This window comes from Ursus americanus, chromosome 17, assembly GCF_024610735.1.
Source record: "Ursus americanus isolate L20-20 chromosome 17, mUrsAme1.1.p, whole genome shotgun sequence".
Taxonomy (NCBI): domain Eukaryota; kingdom Metazoa; phylum Chordata; class Mammalia; order Carnivora; family Ursidae; genus Ursus; species Ursus americanus.
In genome coordinates this window covers 19,914,130-19,932,216 of record NC_142143.1, presented here as the reverse complement: position 1 = coordinate 19,932,216, position 18,087 = coordinate 19,914,130, and the positions used below count along the sequence as shown (strand labels likewise).

Sequence of the window (18,087 nt, the reverse complement as noted above, 5' to 3'; positions counted from 1 at the left end):
AGTTAGCATTTTATTGTGGTTTCTTGAGTCAATACCACTGTTGCTTTATTTCCTTTTCTTGTTTTCCAGTGGTGGGATTTTGCAGTGGTGGGAACCCTCCTCCTGAGACATTCCACCAGTGCTCACAGGCTCTCTGTCTTCCTCCCAGATCTGCGTAGTGATCGCTGCCGTGTTCGGGATCGTCATTTACCGGGTGGTGACTGTCAGCACTTTTGCTGCCTTCAAGTGGGCGTTAATCAGGAATAACTCTCAGGTTGCAACCACGGGGACTGCCGTGTGCATCAACTTCTGCATCATTATGCTGCTGAATGTGGTAAGTGACCACAGGGTAACCAGCCTCAGGTTCAACGATCTGGGCTGTGGTTTTCTTTTGATGCTAAGGGGACCCAGCCTCGGAGGGGTGAGTCTGTCACGTAGCGTGGATGGCTAGGCAGCAAACTGCTGGGCAGGAGATGCACTCAGGTCCGGGGATTGAGGAGGCTTGAGTCAGATCTAGGCTCCAGGATTTTCTACAGTGGAAGGCACTAGCCCTCTCTGAATCTTCGTTCCTTTATTTACCCAATAAGATAACACTGTATATATATACCTCTTGGGGAAACTTAGAGAAAGAACATATTTTAAAGTCCCAGCCCAGAATCTGTGACACAGCTCAACAGTGTTGGTTCCCATTTCCTTTTGATTCTGAATGACAGGAAAGGTCAGTATCCAACGCATTGCTTGAGATAACCCTGCAAGGGACCCATCAGGATGGTGCACGTTGCTTGTGTTAATTCCAGGCTTTTTTCAGTTTTGTATTTCAGCCCAGATGTCTCCCCTGAGCCGCATACATCCAGCTGCTTCTCGTCCCTCCAGACCCCTCTCTTCCCTCCAAAATCAGTTCCTCCACGCTCCCCGCCCTTCCCTGGTAGCCGCTCAGGCTGAAAACCTTGGCATTATCCTTGACTTCTCTGTTTCTCTCAGTGTCTGTTTCCAGAGTTTGATCACTTCTCACATGTCCCCAAGTCCCACCTTGGTCCCAGATCCCAGTAGCTCCCACCTGGGTTATTGCGGTGCCTTCCTAACTGGTCTCCCGGCTCCCACGTTTGCTCTCTCAATTTAGACTCATCACGGCAGCTAGTGAGAGCTTCTTACCTGCGAGTCAGCTCCTGTCGCTGCTCTGTTCACCGTGTGCAGTGGCTTTCCTCTTGCTCAGAATGAAAGTTCACATCTCCATGTGGCCTCCAAGGCTCTCCTTCTGGTCCCAGTGACATCTACGACCTTGTCTCCTCCCTACTCACCCTGCTTCTCCTGCTCCAGGCTGACTTTCCCTTTGTTCCCTGGATATGCCAGGCATGCTCTCACTCTAGGGCTTTCTACTTGCTCTTCTCTCTGCCTGGAATATTCCTCCCCATGGGGTCTGCCTGGCTTACTCCCTCACCTCCTTCATTTCTTTGTTCACATGTTACTTTTCTAATATAAGGTTTCCATGGTCACTCAGTTTTAGAATTATAACCCTCTCCTGCCAGCTAAAATTTCCTATCTCCTTGCCAGCTCTATTTTTCTCTGTGGTACTTATTACCATATAACTTCCTGTTTTTAATTTATTATATGTCTTCTCCATTGGAATGTAAACCCATGAGGGCAGAAACTTTTATCTATTTGTTTTTTACTCTTATTATTTCCCAGTGTCTGAAACAGGGCCTAGCACATAGTAGGCTCTCAGCAAATTGTTGTGATTATTTGCAGAACAAATAGTATCATTTGCTGACATTGTTAGATTTGAGGTCAACCTATACATAAAAATACTGACACTAGAGATTTGTTAGCAGGGAATAAATAATGTATGTGGAGTGTTTGACATGGGGTAGCTGTTCATTTAATTATGGCTCCCTCACCCTTGGTTAGCTTGCATCTTAAATCTGGGCCATAATGTTGAATTTCTCTCATCATTAAAAAAGGGTTTTCCAAAGGCCAAGTAATTTAATACTATTATCAATATAGTTTAATCTCTTTGGATTGTCATTTCTAGCTCTTTAAATAATCCTAAATTCTATAACCCATAAGCTCAGAGTGATTCTTCAGAGAATTCAACCTACCCAATAATAAAAAGTTTTATTTAGGATTCTTAAGTGAGCTAGTAATCACTGAGCTAATGAAATATAGTTGATTTATTATTATTATTATTATTATTATTATTATTATTACTAAAATATGCAGAACTTCTTTATTATTTTCAGAATAATAGTTTCAGAATACAGAAGTTCTAAAAATGAAACAAGAGCAGTTGCTAATCATTTGACATGATGATTGTGTACGTGTGTGGTCAAGTGGAGGTTGAGAGTGGACATGTGGCACCCCCTGGCCCTCTCTCCTCCAGGACTCAGCTCGTCTCAAAGTTAATTGTGGAATATATGCATTGTGAAGGGGAGTGATTCATGGTGAAATTAACCAAACAGCCAGAGCACTGAAAGATTCTGCATCCAGGTAGTTTGCAATGAATTAAAGCCCTCTTTTTCTCTAATGTCTTATTAAAATTTAATTTATGCATCTTAAGAAATAAATACATGCAGTGAGTCTATAAATACATGGCTGCTCATACATTTTGAGCAGACATACCAATGTTGTCAGAGTAATACTTCGTTCAACTGGAAATCACTTATCCAGCAATCTCTACTTCATGAGACACAGTCAAGAAAAAGAAAGTAAACTAAAAATGAAGAAGGGAGCACAGGGAATGGGAAAACGATATAGTTATGGACATTGCAAAGCACGTACTGTGTGCTGGGAGCTAGACTACTAGGCGTTTCTGTGCTTCATCTAACAAGCATTTCGGAGTCACCAAAATGGATGATGTAGGGTCTACACACTAAAGCTGACATGTATTATGTTTATGAATGCCCTTAAGGGGTATTTTCATTTATTTTAGGTACATGTGAACACTTTGGTGTTCTGATTTCTCACCAACATCAGACTAGAAAAACAGGAGGTTACTAAGGCACGAATTCTGACAAGGGCAGGAAATGACAAGCCATAGCAAAGGGAAGGAAAGAAAATAAGAAACATACGTAAGAACTTTCAAAGCAGCAGCATGCAAGACCCTTCCGTGCAGGGAGCAACCACCTTACTCTCCTCAGCCCGTGTCTGATGACATCCCCATCCCAGCAAGCACGTTTACAGTCCTGTATTATGTCCTGAGGCCTTGCAGGTTCCATTACGAAGGCAACTGAGTGTGTAATATAGTTCGGAAAGATTTTCATCAGAATATCCAAAAAATAAAAAAGTAAGTCCTTAAGCAAATATCACATAAATGATAGGTGACAGACTAATAACTATAATGTAGCTTTGACCAGTTCAGAACCAAACTATCTACTGACTTCTGAAATTACTCAATTTAAGATATTTCATGACCCTACAATATACATTTTTTATAGCTACATAAATTATTTTCAACTACTTAAAATTTTGGCCATACTGGTCTTGCAAAAAAAATCATCATTTAGACATGAATCATTAATACTTTCCATTAATTGAATATAAAAACCTTGAGAGCTAGATTGGTTTTTAACTTCTGTTCATTACAGCCTCTAATTTTTAAATATTGTTATAGATCACATACCCTGTTTCTGACTTTCTGCTAGAGTTGTCCAACCTTAACTGAACAGGCAGATCTATAAGGATGCCTAGTTTCTAGATTTTATGATGTGTATTTACACTTGTTTGTTAGTTTTGTTTTTGATGTGTATTTACTCTTATGTAGCGTGTACACTAAAAATTTAGGTCATAAAAAATTTTTGATCTGGGGCACCTGGGTGGCTCAGTCGATTAAGCACCCAACTCTTGATCTCAGCTCAGGTCTTGATCTCAGGGTCGTGAGTTCAAGCCCTGTGTTGGGCTCCCAACATGGAGCCCACTTTAAAAAATACATATTCTGTAACCCAACAAAATATTAACCTTCTTAGTGACTGGTTAAGGGGCACTTACTAGTTTTCATTTTATTTCCTCTTGAAAAAGAAATACTTCAAAGATGGAGTGAATAAGATGGATTTTCTTGCTCCTTGTCATACTGTTTCAATCCCATTCTGCTTCACTAGTGACCAAAGGACATCCCAATATGGTGGTCAGAAACAAAAGATGCCAACAAGGAATGTATCCCAAGAGGAGAATAAACGTTATAACCATCCTTTTTATTCAGCCATACCAATATGAATCTCTTATTGCATTATACTCTAAACAGTGAAAAACACTGGGTCTTATTCCAGAAAGAAGTGAGCCAGAAAATATGGATTGCATCAGAACAAGCCCACATACATGGATTGGGTGGACAAGATCAAATCACAAGTACTCATAGGTTCTTTTGGAAGTGTACTTAAGATCAGAACGCTTTCTGTCAGTTACAGATTTAAACTCTCACAATTTGTGGTGTCCGGTTTGGAAACAGCTTTTCTACTGCTTTTATCAGAAAAGACCTTCCATGATTTCTATCTCAACTGCCTAATGAGAATCAGACTTTTTCCGGAAGCCGCTCATCTGCAGGTCTCTTGCTGGCCATCAGGCACTCTGCTTGTGTGCCCTTTCTGGTTACATCCTGCTCAAAGCCTCACTGCTCATCCCCTTGCACCTTCAACGTTTATAAAATGTTCACACATGCCATGGATCCCGACTGTGTCCCCATATACTTTGCCTTATTTTTCAAAAGGTAATAGTAACCATAGTTTGACTCCTGTGCTGTTCCCTTTCTAAGTTCCTTTTTTTTTTTCCCTTTGGGGTCCAAACCAAAATAACATTGGCGTGTCACCAGCTACCAAGACCTTTGAGACAGGAGTGCAAAGTGAGGTACTTGGACCAAAGCATGTCAACATGAAAGATCTAAAGGATAAACTCAACAATCAAAAATTGTGTTTTGAGGAAGGTGGCCTCACCAGTCAAATCTAATTTTCCTTGAAAATTATATAACTAACTTTAATGATAGAGTGTAACAGTAAAACATATTTTATTAAAACTGTCCTAATCTGTGGTTAACCAATATTTTTTTAGATTAAAATGTATGACTATGCCACAGGATTTCTTATTGAAAATTATACCAATCTCTTAACTTTTGGCTCTAAGAGTCTGTGGCTTCTGTACACAAAATATGATACTATGGCCATAGTAGTTACCTTACTTTAGCGAACCATAGTCACTGCTGAAAATTTAGAGTCATACTGTCAGTATTTTCCCCTAATTCTGTAGTTAGCAGAAGTCTTGGATAAGAGAATTCAAAAGTTGGGAAGGACCTTAAGAAAAATGAGTCCAATACCCATTCTCAGTCACATAAAAGAAAACTGTCATCTAAAGAAGAGGTGAGGTAATGTGCCCAGGCTCTGCAGCTTGCTGGCCGGCGAAGTCATAGTTACAGCTTGGGGAATTTTTTTTTTTTTAGATTTTATTTATTTATTTGACAGAGATAGAGACAGCCAGCGAGAGAGGGAACACAAGCAGGGGGAGTGGGAGAGGAAGAAGCAGGCTCCTAGCAGAGGAGCCTGATGTGGGGCTCGATCCCAGAACGCCGGGATCATGCCCTGAGCTGAAGGCAGACGCTTAACGACTGCGCCATCCAGGCGCCTCAAGCCTGGGGAATTTTGACCAGTGCATTTTCACTGCTTTAAATGTGATCTTAATTTTCATGTTGCTCCAATCCATTTGACTCGTTTTTCTTTTCCATTTTACTGTCTCTCATTTTAGAGAAGACACTTGTTCTTTTTCTCGATTTATACCCTCTCCGGGGAATCTCCTAGAGCTGGGTTTGCCCTGAACTGTACCCCCTGCTCTTCCATATACATATGCATACACACGTGTGCACACGCACGTACACACACACACACACACACACACACACACACACACATATTTTCCCTTCCCTCTTAGGATCCTCCATTTACCAGATGGCTGGTTGAGTTAGGATGCATCCAGTGCAGTAAAGGAAAAGCAGAGTATCAAAAGTTAGGAGTTCCTAGTAAGGTTTCATCACTTCAGCATTTATGAAAGCTCTAATCTAGAAAATACAGCAGTCCATAAACAATGAGATTACAGAATCTTACCATCAGAATCAGTCTTAGAAATGCTGAGGTCGCGGAATGTTGTGATTGTCCCAGCATCACTTAGCAAGCTGATAATTAGTGGCAGCTAGCCTTGTTGCCAATTAATTACTCCAACATAGGAAGTGAGAATTTAAAAATAGTAAAGTGGGACCTTGTGCATTTCTTTCTTGCCCTGAAAGGACACAATTGTTTGTTTACATTGTTTTCATTGTTGAGTAATGGGCAGTTAATGAAATTATTTTCACTCATGGCTTGATTACCTATTTCCTTTATAATTAGGGATTTTATAGCATCTACAGCTTCTTTGTTAAATGTATGAAATTTATTTTACAGCTCTATGAAAAAGTAGCGCTGCTTCTGACAAATTTAGGTAAGTGAGACCCTTCTTATTTCATGGTACAGTATTGTGATCTGGGAAGTATCTTTTCAAAGACTGATTCCTGAAACACTGCTGAAGAGAAATATTCTTTTTTATTTCAAATTGCATACAATAATTTGTTCTTTGCCTTCAACAGGACGTTTTAAATACATCTAGTAATTGGGGGATCATTTCTATTTAAAGGTTTAAAACCTGTCATAAACATTATCTATCATGAACTAATGTAATTTGAAGCAGGTTTTCTCTTAATGCACAAAAAATATTGCATCACAAAAGTTGTAGATGAAGTGCCCAGAGTCATTTAGAAAAGTGTTCATTTGCTATGCCTACAATTTTTATTTAATTAAAAATGTATCAGGTTTTCGTGGTATATAAAAACCACAGCAAGGTTAGTTGTTTTGAAGACTGGGGGCCTTCTACCAGGAGTGTGGGTGGCCTAATCATTCCTGACATTTACTTTCATCTGGACAAGTCACCCCTAAGAACATTTCTCTGACTCCATAAAACATTAGAACAATCTGGTAGCTGACTATGCACTGTACATTTTCCATGTTTTCAAGATAAATTGTCCCAATTTTATTAATGAAACATTAGTCATTTTACTCTATGCAATTTGAGAAAATTGCATGCTCCCACACGTAGACCTATTTTAGCACATTCCCATATGTAGCTTGTCCAGAGGGGGGTAAAATCACAAAAATGCTTTTATTTTTAATCATTATAATACAAGATGTCATTTATTGAGCCTTTCTATGTGCCAGATACAGAGCTAGGTACCTGGCATATCTCCTTTAATGTCGTTAAAATCCTCCGTCATTATCACTTGCCCTGAAAGATAGAAAGAGGCTTATATGCACAGAAGAGATAACTGCATTGGCAGATTGTGTCCAGTGGCACCTTGATCCAGGCTGGCAAAGATGCCAGGGAGATACAGTCCTGGCCCATCTGTGGTTGGGATACCTGGGCACCCACCCAGCTGGCTAACATTGTGGGAGACCTTCCTACGTAACCAGTAGTTCAGTAGCCGAAGTGAAGTAAAGCTAAAACCTTTTGAAAATCCTTTGTCTTTTCTTCTCTCAACAGCAGTACAGCTTTGTTAAATATGATTCTCCTCCCCCTTCTCAGATATGCTCCCAGCAAGCATTTTGAGGCATTAGTGGAAAAGAAATTGATGGGGTGAAGTGGTAAAGAGCAATTAGAAGCTCAGAGAATGTGGAAACAGAGAAAGTACTATGGAATTAAATACATTTTCTTTGACATTGCTTGGGATGAGGACGCAGCTCCTAGGGAAGGATGGGTACATTTGACATGAGATGTCAAGCTGGAAGTTTGATTCATATTTTGGTTCATATCACAATGTCCAAAGAGCACTTGCTTTATGGAAGTCAAACTATAAGGAGATAGAATTGGCTCCTGAGGTCAGAATATTGTAAGATACAGATGGTGATATACAGTAAAAGCTCTAAAGTGAGGTTGTCTCCTTGGTATTTGTCCATGAGAATTGAAAATGATGGATGAGGGTAACAGGCAAAAAAGTCAGATACTCTCAGCATTCTGAGAGAGGGGTCTGACTCCCTCTCATGCAGCAGCACCTGGCATTTCACCAAAATAGAATTGGAGAACAAGGAATTAATTAGGAGCTGGGAGGGGACCTGACAGACAGGCCTGCCCCACAGGCAGCAACTAAGAGCAAAAGGGAATGAGGCCCCTTCAGCTTAGCTGTCTCTACTCCAGGCCAGAGTGCCCCAGGATGCCCAGAGAGGGCATCCATTCCCTCAGCTACCTCAGTAGCTGCTTCCCACTGCATCCTGGGGCTGGTCTGCAAGCTTGAGGATCTCATGGGTGGTCCATTCCATCACACACCATCTGTAGGCAAACTGGGGTCTCCTGCAGCCTCCTTAGAACACCTCTGCTCCTGCCCTGTGTGTATAGGGAGTAGGGCAGAGGGAGTTAAGAAGGGGTCAAAGGCAACCTCTCAAACTCTGCTCCCCTTTTGTCCACAGAGCAGCCTCGCACAGAGTCTGAGTGGGAGAACAGCTTCACCCTGAAAATGTTTCTTTTTCAGTTTGTCAATCTGAACAGCTCCACATTTTACATCGCGTTCTTCCTTGGAAGGTAAGGACCTGATCTCCACGCTTCTGCAGGCCAGGGACAGAGCACTCGGCAGTCCCTGACCAGGGTGAGAGGGAAGCACCTCCTTCACAGTGATTTACATAAAGGGTAAAAAGAGATGAGCCTCCTCCGTTCCCTTCCTCTTCCCATCCTGGGGAATGGCCGCTCCAGTCAGAAGTTACTTGTGCACCTTTTCTTGCTAAGGTACATAGAGGAAAAGCATTTGCACAAGTGAAGGATGGATTTAAAACTTGTGCGCTCCATCCGCACCTGAGTCAGGCCCCCAGATCACACACCTATATGAGCAGGAGACCTAATGGGGAAGGTGGTCTGCAGTGTGTCCTGGCTGCCTGCCTTCACAGAAGAGGGAAGGACATCCAGACAGGAAAGGGGCTGACATAGGATGCCAGAGGAGAGCGGGCAACTTCTGAATCCCGCAGTTACGAGGATTTGCAAAAGGTCCTGTGTTAAGTAGTCCCGTCCTATGAATTCTTTTGTGCTGGGAAGTAGTTTCAGAGGAGATAAGAACCAGAGACGGGCGAGTGTTGGGTTTTGGTGGGATGGATGCAGTAGCTTCTTCTCGGTATCGAGCGACTTCAGTGTGGAATTCTAGTCAAACAGTAAAGCTGGTTATTTTTCTTTAAATTAAACTTCTACTCAAAAAGATCAGAATGTGTTTCAAACCAACATGCTGTTTGTTACACAGGCCAGAGCGCTCGATAGTTAGCAGAAAACGTTCAAAGTCACAGCCAGCGACAAGAGCCGGCCTCTGTGGTTAGCAGCCAGACAGTCCAGAAGGGAAATATACCCTGGAGAATTCCAGAAGCTGCAGTTTGACAGCTCTGGAGAGTTTCCTAATTCTCTCAGCCCTGGTTGTACCAGTAGTTTTCACTGGAGGATGTGCTAATCTGAACATACTAGTCACGAACGGCTTAGACCTACAGGATAACGGTTTGTTTTTCTGTGTGTCGAAGATTTACAGGACACCCAGGTGCCTACTTGAGGCTGATAAACAGATGGAGACTAGAGGAGGTCTGTATTCTTCCATCATTCCTTATTTCCTATAGTCTTATATTAAATAGCCTCGGGCAACTTTGTGCAGATTAGAAACCAGACACTCTTTCTTCCTCTGCACTGATTCTGGAATTTCTGTGTTTGCTTACCTCGCAGTGCCACCCTAGTGGATGCCTTATTGATCTCTGTATGCAAATGGGCATTATAATGGTGCTAAAGCAGACCTGGAATAATTTCATGGAACTCGGCTACCCGTAAGTACCTTAGACATCTAGAGTTGAGACGCAGCATTGCTCATTATTGGCGTTTCTAGGTGTGGCAAGTAAGATAAGCGATGCAGACTCCGCCGTTAAGGCAGTGCGTATACGTGGAGCTGAAGCGCGCATGCTCAGTTATTCAAGCACCGGCTCTTTAGGAAGATTCGGTACCAGAAGTGTGAGTGATAGTGAATATGCTTTAAAAAGTCTCTGTGGGGCCCTAAATATTGAACACTTCCTTATAGCACCTCCTTCAGATAATGCGCGGCAAGGCTCACACTAGTTATGACCCATTAACTAGAGCTCTACTACCCCACCCCCGTGATAAATCAGGAATGGTAATTTTTTAAAACTACCTTAAATTGAAAATGTACAGAAAAAGAACTTAGGGAAAAGAGAAAAGTTTAGGGATGCAGAAGAGAAACTGGAGAATTTCTAGGTCAACATACCTTGACAAGTAAAAATATCCCCTGGTGTCGATAGTTTATGTTGATGACAATAGGCAAAAACTTGCATCACTTTTGTAAGGATAACCTTGAATTCTGCTGTGTTTGCTCAGCTCTGGTCAGTTAAGTTTTAAAGGAACATAAATCAGCAACTTCTATTTCTGCTTTAATTCCACACCTACTGGTTTCCGTGTCCGCTTGGTGTCTCCGTGGAGAACTCCAGGTTTCCGGGAGGACCACTCAGCCAGAATGATTAGCTAGATTTTGGATCACTTCGGAAAAGTCACCTCTTAGCTCTCAGTCAGAACCTATGCCAGTAATTTTCTATTCTTTGGTTTTTAGAAAACTTATTCCAAGTGCTTGATATTTTCTATCAAACTTTTTTTTAAATGCATAAAATTTAAAAATCAGCATTATATGCTACTTTAAAGTATAAGCCATAATTTATCAAAATGTCAGAGACATCAAGGAAACTATATTTTATCTTCTAGTAGTATGGACAGAGAGCAAAATTGTGAAGTAGGTTGTTTACCTTCGATACCTGTCCCATTATTTCCTTTATTTCGCAATTTGTTTTTGGGTTTTTTTGGCATGTCTACTCTTGGATACCCCTCAATTTTTCCTTGTCCCCTGTAGCGCAGAGATCTGGCCCTTGCACCCATTTCCTCAACCCTGTTCCTTATCATAAGATGCACTCCTGAACATTACTAAGGATTAATGTGCTAACCTCACCAGTGTGAGATGCATTTTATTGGGAATCAGAGCCCCTGTCGAGCTCGAGCTGAAAGCAGGCAAGTCCAGTTGAGGACGTGAAGGCTTCCGTGTGCTAAGAGAGGAAGCATTTAGTGGGTCTGCAGATCTTCCAGGCCCTCAGTTAGAATATGCAGGTCAGCACCCGCATGGTAAGACTGCCCATGGGTCCTAAGTTAAGTCAGCTAGGCCAGACCTTCCTCTACTCCAAGGTCTGGGTGTTGCCTTGGTGCTAGAGGGTCAGTGTATAGATGTTCTTAGTCCTCTATCCAACCCTCTGAGGTGACACCGAACATGAGACAATTGCATGAATAGTTAAAAAGTCATTCTGTTCACTTGTAAGGGCAAATGCATGAAGTATAGCCGTTGATATTGTCTTCCTAATCCAAGGCTTTATTTTCTTGGCAGCCTATCCTAAACATTTTTAGGTGGTTCTGTATTTGAAGTCTGTCTTATTACTTAAGTCTTCTGAACAGTCACATATTTTTTTAAAGGAATTGGTCTTGTTGTGCAGGTTAATTCAGAACTGGTGGACCAGAAGAAAAGTACGACAAGAACGTGGACCTGAAAGAAAAATAAGTTTCCCACAGTGGGAAAAGGACTACAACCTTCAGCCCATGAATGCCTATGGACTCTTCGATGAATACTTAGAAATGAGTATGCCAATATCCTATTTTATCCTATTAATTCTAAATGCCAATTCTAGATCTCAAGCTATATTCAGCTAGACATGCACCCTCTATCATTGAGGCCAGCAGTGTGTGGGGTTCTCCAGCTGAATGCAGAGGAGGGAGTTTCTTGTTTTAAGAAGCTCAATCCATAGAGATGGTGTCAAAAGCCTAGGCCTTCAAACTCTTCATGACATTGTCCTGTCCCTTGTAATTAATCACCAGGGAACAAAAATAAGTTGGAAAATGGTGAACCAAAGAAAAGAGAATTATTCATAGCATGATTGATTCATTCTTCTAGCAGACATGTATTGAGCCATGTTATTCCAGGCAGACGCTATGCTTGACACTAGAGCTACAAGAAGGAATAGCGCATAGTCTCAGCTCTCAAAGAGTACACGGGCTAGCGGGGTAGAGCCAGAGATATAAAGAGTAAGTGCAATAAGGAGTCCTAGAAGCTGCAGGATGCATCAGTAGAGGGGATGGCGGAGCAGCCATTTCTCTTGGCGAGGATGGCAGGAAGCTGGGAATGCTGAAGCTATGCTTGCACTTACATGTAAGGAATTAGATTTCTCCATTAATCAAACCCAAGCTATTTATCTTGTATGTTGTATATCTACCCAAGCATGTATTCAAGAGCATGGGCTATGGAACCAGATTACCTGGGTTCAAATCCCAGCCCTATCACTTATTAACTATGAAGCTTGGACAATTAATCTCTGTCTCAATTTTTTCACCTCTAAAGTGGGGATAATAATGAGATCAACCATTTCATAAGGTCCTTATGTGGATTAAATGAGTTAATGAACAATTAGAACAATGACTGGGCTCATAGGATACACTTGGGACATGTTATTTGTAGCATCATTATTATTTTCCTGTTCTTAAAGAAAAGCTAACAGAATTGCTTAGCAGATAGATGGTGTGTATGGGTTTTTTTTTTTTTTTTCAATTATGCTTAAGCTCTATAACATTGGGGTAAAAGTGGGGGTAGGGATGGGCAAGATGCATTACTTCTGAAAGAAACAGTTCTTTCTGGGAAAATCTGAAAATTAAAGGAATAGTAGAATAGATGCTTAATGTTCTTAGATTGCTTATGTCTTAAGTATCTACTGATGTTTTTGAAGTTTCAATTATAGAAGGGATAATATAACTTAGAGAAGAAATCAATGTGGGCATTAATAATAAAACTTAATAAAGGGAATTCATTAAGAGAACTAACCATTTTGAGGTCTCTTAATGGACTTTTCTCCCATAAAGAAGGAAATGAACAATAATGTTGGTATATTGAGTGCTTGAAAAGAAGCTTTTATGGGGCTAGAATTAGTAGTGCTCCAAATACTGCAGTATCTGCAACAAGACACAAATCTCAGAAGCATCACAAGCAGACTAGTGAATCCTAACTGCTTCCTTCTGTTCTTCTCATTTTATTTTCTTAATGACTTCCCTGCTTTGTTATCTATATTTTTAATGTATTCATTGAAGTATGATAGTGCAGAAAGTATATAAATAAGTATACAGATCAATAAATTTTTACATATTTACCAATCTGTGTAGGTGAGAATTTGGCAAACTATAGCTCTCAGGTCAAACTGAGTCTATTGCCTGTTTTTGTAAATAAAGTTTTATTGGTTCACCGCAATATCCAGTTATTTACATATTATCTATAGTTGGTTTTGCACAATAATAGGGTTGAGTAGTTTTGACAGAGATTGACCTAGCAAGCCTGAAGAGTTTACTGTCTGGCTCCTTAAAGAAAATGTTTGCCATCCTGTATGGTCAATCAAGAAATAGAATATTATCACTTTCAAAGAAGTCTCTCTTTTCTCTCCCAGTCATAATACCCTCACTAACCACTCTCCTGATTTCTAACACCATAGATTAATTTTGCCCTTTTTTTAAAATCTCCATGTGAATGAAATTTTACAATACATACTGTTTAATAACTGGCTTCTTTCAAGATCATGTGTATAAGATTCATCTATGTCGCTACACGTAGTAAGCTTTCTTTTCATTGCCGTGTAGTATTCCTAGAATGTATACCCGAAGCAAAATTTTGAAGCAGGTGGGGTTTCTCTTTGATACTCACCTCCATCTTTAGGGCACATGTGATTTTTTTGCATTTCTACTCCCAGATACTCCCCAACTTTCTCTTCTTCCCCCCACACTGCCCAAACCCACCACCACCAATCCTTCAGCCCTCTCCCATATCATAAAACGTACCTCGTGAGTATGGAACTTCGTGAGCACTGCTAAAGATAAATGTGCTAGATAAATGCTTTTTAATAGGAATCAAAGCCTTTGTCAAGCTTGAGTCAAGAAAAGGCGAATTTACTTGTGGAAGTGCAGATGTCAGTGTGCCGACACAACTATTTTGTGAGTCTACAGATCTTTTAGCCTCCTGAAAACAGCAATGTACCACTATTTATCTCTCCATTCTACAGGTGATAGACATGTGGGTTATTTCCAGGTTTGGGCTCTTACAAATAGTATTGTGAACATTTTGTACATGTGATTTGATTAACATATGTACATATATCCGAAGGGAATTTATGTAGCGGTGGAGTTGCTAGGCCATAAGATAGGCATTTGTTGATCTTCGGACACTTTCTGTTTTCAAAACTGGGTTGTACCAATTTACACTCCGACCAGCAATCTTAGAGCTTCAGTTATTCCACATACTCACTAAAACTTGTTAGTCTTTGCGAATTTTAGCCCCTCTGGTTGGTATGTAGTAGTATCTCATGGTTTTAATTTGAAATTTCATGGCAACTAGTAATGCTGAGCACCTTTTCATATGCTTATGGCCATAAGGTTATGCTTTTTTGTGAATTTGCATTTAAACCCATGTTTTGTTTCGTTTTTTTAGTGATTTTAGAAATTATTTACCTATTTTGGATATGAGTCCTTTGTCAGATAGCTATGCAGCAAGTCAAATATCCTTTCCTGGTTGGTGGCTTGACTTCTTACTCTCTCTTATAGTGGTGTATTAAAGTGAACAAAAGTTTCAACTTTATTCTTCTTCCAAATTTGTTCCCTGTAACTTTTAGGATCAGATTTCTGATTTCTACACTTAGCTCACTTTTCTATTGGGATTTTCTTTTCCCGCTGATTTTTTTAAGACTATTTTTTTAGGGGAGTTTTAGGTTTACCACAAAATTGAGAAGTCTCAGAGATTTCACATATGCCTCCTATCCCCACATGTGCATAGCCTCCCATTATCAACATCATTCACCAGAAAGGCACTTTTTTTTTTTTTAAATCAAGGATGAACCTACATTAACACATAATCACCCAAAGTACGTATTTACTTTACTCTTGGTGTTTTACATTCTATGGGTTTGGGCAAATGTATAATGACATAGATCTGGCCTTATAATATGACACAGAGTATTTTCATTGTCCTAAAAATCCTCTGTGTTCTGCCTGCTCCTTTCCCCCCAACCTTGTGTATATCTTTTGTCAGGTTAAAGAAGTTTCCGTATAGCCCTAGGTTGCTGAGAGTCATCATCATGAATTCTACTTAAATTCTATTGAATCATCTAAATCTGCTAAAATGATATGAGTTTCTTATCAATGTGGTGAATTTTATTGACTGATTTTTTGTTGTTGTTAAAGTTGTTACACCAAACTTGGAAAAAGTACTCACTTGGTCATGATACTTTTTTTCTTTAATTGCCAAACTTGCTAACGTTTATATATAAGTTCATGAAACATATCCTACTATAGTCTTTCTTTTTTGTAGTATTTCTTTCAGGGTTTGGTGTCATTGCTATGATGACCTCTGATTTGGATAATTTTCTCCTTCTGTTTCTATTCTCTTAAACTGTTTGTATAAGATTATTATTTCTTATATATTTGGAAGAACTCAGTCAAGTTGGCTAGATCTGGAATTTTCTTTGTGGGAATATTTCTTTTTTTTTTTTTTTTTTTTTTTTTTTTGTTTTTGTTTTTTTGTTTTTTTTGTTTTTTTGTTTTTATTAATAACGATTTTTTATTATATTATGTTAGTCACCATACAGTACATCCCCGGTTTTCGATGTAAGGCTCGATGATTCATTAGTTGTGTATAACACCCAGTGCACCATGCAATATGTGCCCTCCTTACTACCCATCACCGGTCTATCCCATTCCCCCACCCCCCTCCCCTCTGTAGCCCTCAGTTTGTTTCTCATAGTCCATAGTCTCTCATGTTTCATTCCCCCTTCTGATTACCCCCCCTTTCTTTATCCCTTTCTTCCCCTACTGATCATTCTAGTTCTTATGTTCCATAGATGAGAGAAATCATATGATAGTTGTCTTTCTCTGCTTGACTTATTTCACTAAGCATTATCTCCTCCAGTGCTGTCCATGTTGTAGCAAATGTTGAGAACTCATTCTTTCTGATTGCTGAGTAATATTCCATTGTATATATGGACCACAACTTCTTAATCCAGTCATCTGTTGCAGGGCATCTCGGCTCCTTCCACGATTTAGCTATTGTGGACATTGCTGCTATGAACATTGGGGTGCATATGGCCCTTCTCTTCACTACGTCTGTATCTTTGGGGTAAACACCCAGTAGTGCAATGGCTGGATCATAGGGTAGCTCAATTTTTAACTTTTTAAGGGACCTCCACACGGTCTTCCAGAGTGGCTGTACCAACTTGCATTCCCACCAACAATGTAGGAGGGATCCCCTTTCTCCACATCCTCTCCAACAATTGTTGTTTCTTGCCTTGTCTATTTTTGCCATTCTAACTGGCGTAAGGTGGTATCTCAGTGTGGTTTTGATTTGAATTTCCTTGATGGCTAATGATTTTGAACATTTTTTCATGTGTCTGTTAGCCATTTGTATGTCTTCATTGGAAAAGTGTCTGTTCATATCTTCTGCCCATTTTTTGATTTGTTTATTTGTTTCTCGTGTGGGAATATTTCTAACTGTGGATTTAATTTATTTAATAGACATAGGACTATTTAGATTTTCTATTTCTTCTAGTATTCCTTTTGATAGCTGTTTTTTAATTGTGTTTTTCAAGAAATTTATCCATTTCATCTAAATGTTGAAATTTAGTGGAATAAAATTGTTTATAATACCCTTCTATTAACTTATGTGTGTAAGGTCTGTAATGTTCTCTTTTTCATCTATAATTCCATAGTTTGTGCTTTTCTCTTTAACAGTGTGGCAAGAAATTTATTAATCTTTTCCATATGTAGAACATTCTATCCAACAGCAGCAGGATACATATTCTTCTTCTATGTACATGGAATATTCTCCACGATCATATGGTAGGACACAAAACAAATCAGCAAATTTAAGAAGATTGAAATCATACCAACTATTCCAACCACAATGGTATGAAATTCAAAATTTGCAAGAGGAAAGTTTTAAACCTACAAATATGTGGAAACTAAATAACATACTTCTGAACAACCAATGGATCAAAGAAATCAAAAGGAAAATAAAGTATCTCCAAACAAATGAAAATGGAAATACAACATACCAAAATTTATAGGACAAAGATAGTTTAAAAATAACAGTATAATTATTGTACAGTGTTATATTAGTTTCAGGTGTACAATATAGTGACTCAACAATTCTTTACATTACTCAGTGCTCATCCATGATGAGTGTACTCTTAATTCCCTTCATCTAGTTTACCCATCCCCTCACCCATCTTCCATATGGTAACCAGTAGTTTGTTCTCTGTATTTAAGAGTCAGGGTTTTTGGTCTTTTCGTTTTGTTTTGTTTTGTTTCTTAAATTCCACATATGAGTGAAATCATCTTGTATTTGTTTTTCTCTGACCAATTTATTTCACTTAGCATTATACCTCCTGGATCCATCCATGTTGTTGCAAATGGCAAGATTTCATTTTTTTTATAGCTGAGTAATATTCCATTGTATATAAATAGCACCTCTTCTTTAGCCATTCATGCATCCGTCAGTGGACTCTTGGATTGCTTCCGTATCTTAGCTATTGTAATTAATGCTGCAATAAACATAGGGGTGCATTTTTTTTAATTAGTGTTTTCGTATTTTTTAGGAAAATACCCAATAGAGGAATTACTGAACCATATGGTAATTATATTATCAAATTTTTGAGGAACCTCCGTACCATTTTCCACAGTGGCTGCACCGGTTTACATTTCCACCAATAATGTACAGGAGTGACTTTTTTCCCCACATTCTCCATAACACTTGTTTCCTTTGTTTTGTATTTTAGTCATTCTGATGGGTGTGAGGTAATATCTCATTGTGGATTTGATTTGCATTTCCCTGATGATGAGTAATGTTGAACACCCTTTCATGTGTCTGTTAGCCATGATGTCTATAGCCATCTATATGTCCTTTTTAGAGAAATGTTTGTTCATGTCTTCTCAATTTTTCATTGCATTATAATTTTTTCTTTTTTTTTTTTTTGG

The 18,087-nt window shown here is 39.4% G+C and overlaps 1 protein-coding gene across 2 annotated transcripts in view; it reads left to right on the top strand.

The window, feature by feature from the left end:
* The window catches only part of ANO4 (anoctamin 4), a 219,396-nt gene that overhangs the window by 166,460 nt on the left and 34,849 nt on the right, over positions 1–18,087 (top strand). For both annotated transcript variants that reach the window (XM_045779921.2, XM_087868824.1), the window contains 6 exons: positions 149–313; positions 6,390–6,426; positions 8,439–8,550; positions 9,522–9,579; positions 9,718–9,815; positions 11,529–11,671. In XM_045779921.2, coding sequence (XP_045635877.1) covers positions 149–313; positions 6,390–6,426; positions 8,439–8,550; positions 9,522–9,579; positions 9,718–9,815; positions 11,529–11,671 — 613 coding nt within the window. The remainder of the gene's footprint in view (positions 1–148; positions 314–6,389; positions 6,427–8,438; positions 8,551–9,521; positions 9,580–9,717; positions 9,816–11,528; positions 11,672–18,087) is intronic.